This window comes from Apis dorsata, unplaced genomic scaffold (assembly GCF_000469605.1).
Source record: "Apis dorsata unplaced genomic scaffold, Apis dorsata 1.3 scaffold_87, whole genome shotgun sequence".
In the NCBI taxonomy this organism is placed as follows: domain Eukaryota; kingdom Metazoa; phylum Arthropoda; class Insecta; order Hymenoptera; family Apidae; genus Apis; species Apis dorsata.
This window is the reverse complement of record NW_006263385.1, coordinates 154,458-157,497: the sequence shown is the minus strand read 5'-3', so window position 1 is coordinate 157,497 and position 3,040 is coordinate 154,458. Positions and strand designations below refer to the sequence as shown.

General features: G+C 29.8%; 2 protein-coding genes across 5 annotated transcripts in view; one reads left to right on the top strand and one right to left on the bottom strand.

Annotated features, from left to right (window-relative positions):
- The window catches only part of LOC102678436 (myosin-I heavy chain), a 36,913-nt gene that overhangs the window by 13,807 nt on the left and 20,066 nt on the right, over nucleotides 1–3,040 (bottom strand). The window lies entirely within an intron of this gene.
- The window catches only part of LOC102678286, a 3,190-nt gene continuing 810 nt past the window's right edge, over nucleotides 661–3,040 (top strand). The window contains exons 1-4 of the mRNA XM_031508458.1: nucleotides 661–1,462; nucleotides 1,553–1,809; nucleotides 1,898–1,988; nucleotides 3,032–3,040. Of these exons, the coding sequence (XP_031364318.1) occupies nucleotides 1,577–1,809; nucleotides 1,898–1,988; nucleotides 3,032–3,040 (333 nt within the window). The 5' untranslated portion in view covers nucleotides 661–1,462; nucleotides 1,553–1,576. The remainder of the gene's footprint in view (nucleotides 1,463–1,552; nucleotides 1,810–1,897; nucleotides 1,989–3,031) is intronic.

The window sequence follows — 3,040 nt, the reverse complement described above, 5'->3', positions numbered from 1 at the left end:
TTTTTTTTTTTTTTTTTTAGGAAATGATGGAAATTATACACGTGAGAACAGAGATCTACATCTTATTTGCATGGAAACCTAACGAGGTATTGGTGGTCACGTGAGCAGAGCCCATTCTTCAAACCAAAGAATGAGACGGCTCCAGAAAAAGGGGGACGCCTCGTTTTCTCGAACGAACAAAACCACAGCCGGTAAAACGGCGTAAAATAGAAAAGACCTGGAACAAAATGGAGCGATCTAACAGCCTGCAGCAGGTCTGATCTTAATGACGACACATACTGGCGGTCCAGTTACTGCTGGATGATCGTCTTTGACGTAAACCAGTACGGTTGATTACTTCGAAACAGTCGGATTAATCGTTCGTGCAATATGAGTGAAAGAAAAAAAAAATGAAAGGAAGATAGAAGCATAAATAATACGGAATGTGCAACAACGAAATAAAAATATTCTCTCTAGAATATACCTTCGTTTGCATTATACTGCAAATGAAAAAATATATCGAGATGCTCCAGTTTCCTTTGTTTTTGAAAAGATACTGATAAACTAAAAAGTTTTTTGACCCGATTTACATATTTCTAAATATCATTTATCAATTCTTTCTTCAATTTATTTATCGTCTCTCTTTTATGAAACGTATATTTTAATATTATTTCGTTTCTTTTATAAATTTTTTTGAAATACTATTTATTCGATTGAATGATTTAATTTCTGAAGAAAATTAACATAGCCTTTTAAAAATTTCAAGAACTCTATTAGCATTGAAGTTACGTGCTAATAATGATAAATATCAAGAATGGATATGGTGTAAAATTTATCGTGGTTTTTAAATAGCAGCGGAAATTATCCTTTTAAAAATCTTTTTCAAATAATAATTATAACTATGTGATTTACTTTTTAGGACTTGATGCAATTTTTTAATACTTCAGAAACTATTATGTTGAAGTTATCTGATAACAATGATAAATCAGGATTAGGTATGATGTAAGACGTTACTGCGGTTCGTAAGTGGCAGCGGAAATTATCCTGGTCCTATCCAAGATAGATATCATGGTGGTCGACGATTAATCAAAACACGACATCGTTCACGAGGAGAACCGATATTCAATTACCACAAAATTATCCTTACATATTAAGATCGTTGAGACCTGCTAACTGTATTCCCAAGTTCCTTCTATGAGTTAGGCTAACGATCGAGAGAAGTGGATTAATAGGCATAGATCCTGTTAATTAGAAGACAATAAACTGTAAGAATTGCCATGAAAATAACAGTATTTAAGTAAAGAATTTCTTTCTTTCAATTATACTTCAATTATACAATTTCTTTTGAATGAATTCTATTAGATATTCACTTGAAATCAACTCAAATACTTTACACATAATCAAGTCAAATAATTTCATTTATATGAATATATCTATGAATCAAAAGTATATAAAATAAGTCAAGTTAAATTTAAAATTCAAGGTAAAAATAATTCTTTATCCTTAATTCGTGTACAATTATTTTTAACCGTATGTCATATTCAATATCCAATCGAATACGTTGAATTTCTAGAAGAAAAGAATCGGTAATAGGTTTATGCGGATCGACATGGGTACCCGGGCACCGTCGCCAACGAGAGGAAAGGACGAGGCACCGAAGGCTCCAGGGCAACCACGACGAGTCTCCGAATCCGATGTGCGCTCCAGCCCGATCAATAACACGGGGCGTGCACCACACCGAGCCACCCTCTTCCTTCTTGCCAGCCAGGGGTCCTCGTTTGGTACCCCGGCTGACCTTCGAAATTACCGATCTATCGTATATATACAATCGTTTCACATTTTAATCTTTATTTTCTTTTTCTTCTACTTGTTATATATTTCACTTAAAAATGTATATTATTCATATCTTTGGAAACAGAGGTTACTTGGAATTTTCTTGCCAGAGACAACGCCCTCTTAGATTCTGGAAACATTGTTATTCTAAGAGAAAAATTTATTTTGAGAGTAAGATAAGAAAGGAAGGAAATTTTTAGTTATATTCTTTTGTTAAATAGTTATTTTTGAAAATAGATAAAGATTGAATATTTAGAAATTATGGAAGAGATTTTATTGATTTTGAATTTGTTTTAAAAAAAAAAAGAAAGTTTTTATATTCTTCTATTAAATAGTAATTTAAATAAAAGATAGAGATTGAATGTGTAAATTAATATAAATAGAATAGATAGAAATAAGATAAAATATTTAAAAGGAAAAGAAGTTTTTGAATTTTGTTCTTTTAATAAATAATAATAATTGAATTCAGTTTGAACGTTTGAAGAATTCAGGTAGAGATTAATTAGCAGAATATTTGGTTTTATTATAAGTTTTATCGAGAAAGATCTATTCAAAAGACCTCTTTTCAAAACCTCTTTTCAAAACGTGACTCATTTGGTATGTACAACGCGAATTCATAAAGTCAAAAGAACACGATTAATGTAGAGACACGAGTTATACATCAAAGCAGTTTTCCATCGAATCTATAACAGACAACTCGTGGAAACCAGTTGAACATGAATCACGGAAAAAATACTATACTATACTAAATCTCTTTAAAAGATTACTCGAATCAAGCAAATAAAATTATATAATAAATATCATTTATATTAAAAATTTCGAAATTATATAGAAAATATAAAAAAATAAGATAAATGATACAGAATTCTATGATATGAAAAGAAATTATACACAGAAATAGAAAAAAATTAAAAATAAAAATCCTTTACATTAAAATTAAAAAAAAATTAATTCTTTTATAGAACATTTATTTAAAAGAAAAGATTAAAAAAATTATACGACTGAAATGATGTAATCTTTTATATATATATATATATAATCTTTACAATAGAAAAAAATAAAAGAGGGTCATACGACTTCGACCAGGTGGAAAGGGTTAAATCGCTGACTCGGAATAAATTTTATTGTACCGTTATTTTTTTTCTTTTTTATTGCCTTAATTTGATTTAATCGCGTAACCCTTTCGTTTTATTTTATTTTTTCTCTCTCTTTTCCATAGCACGACGCC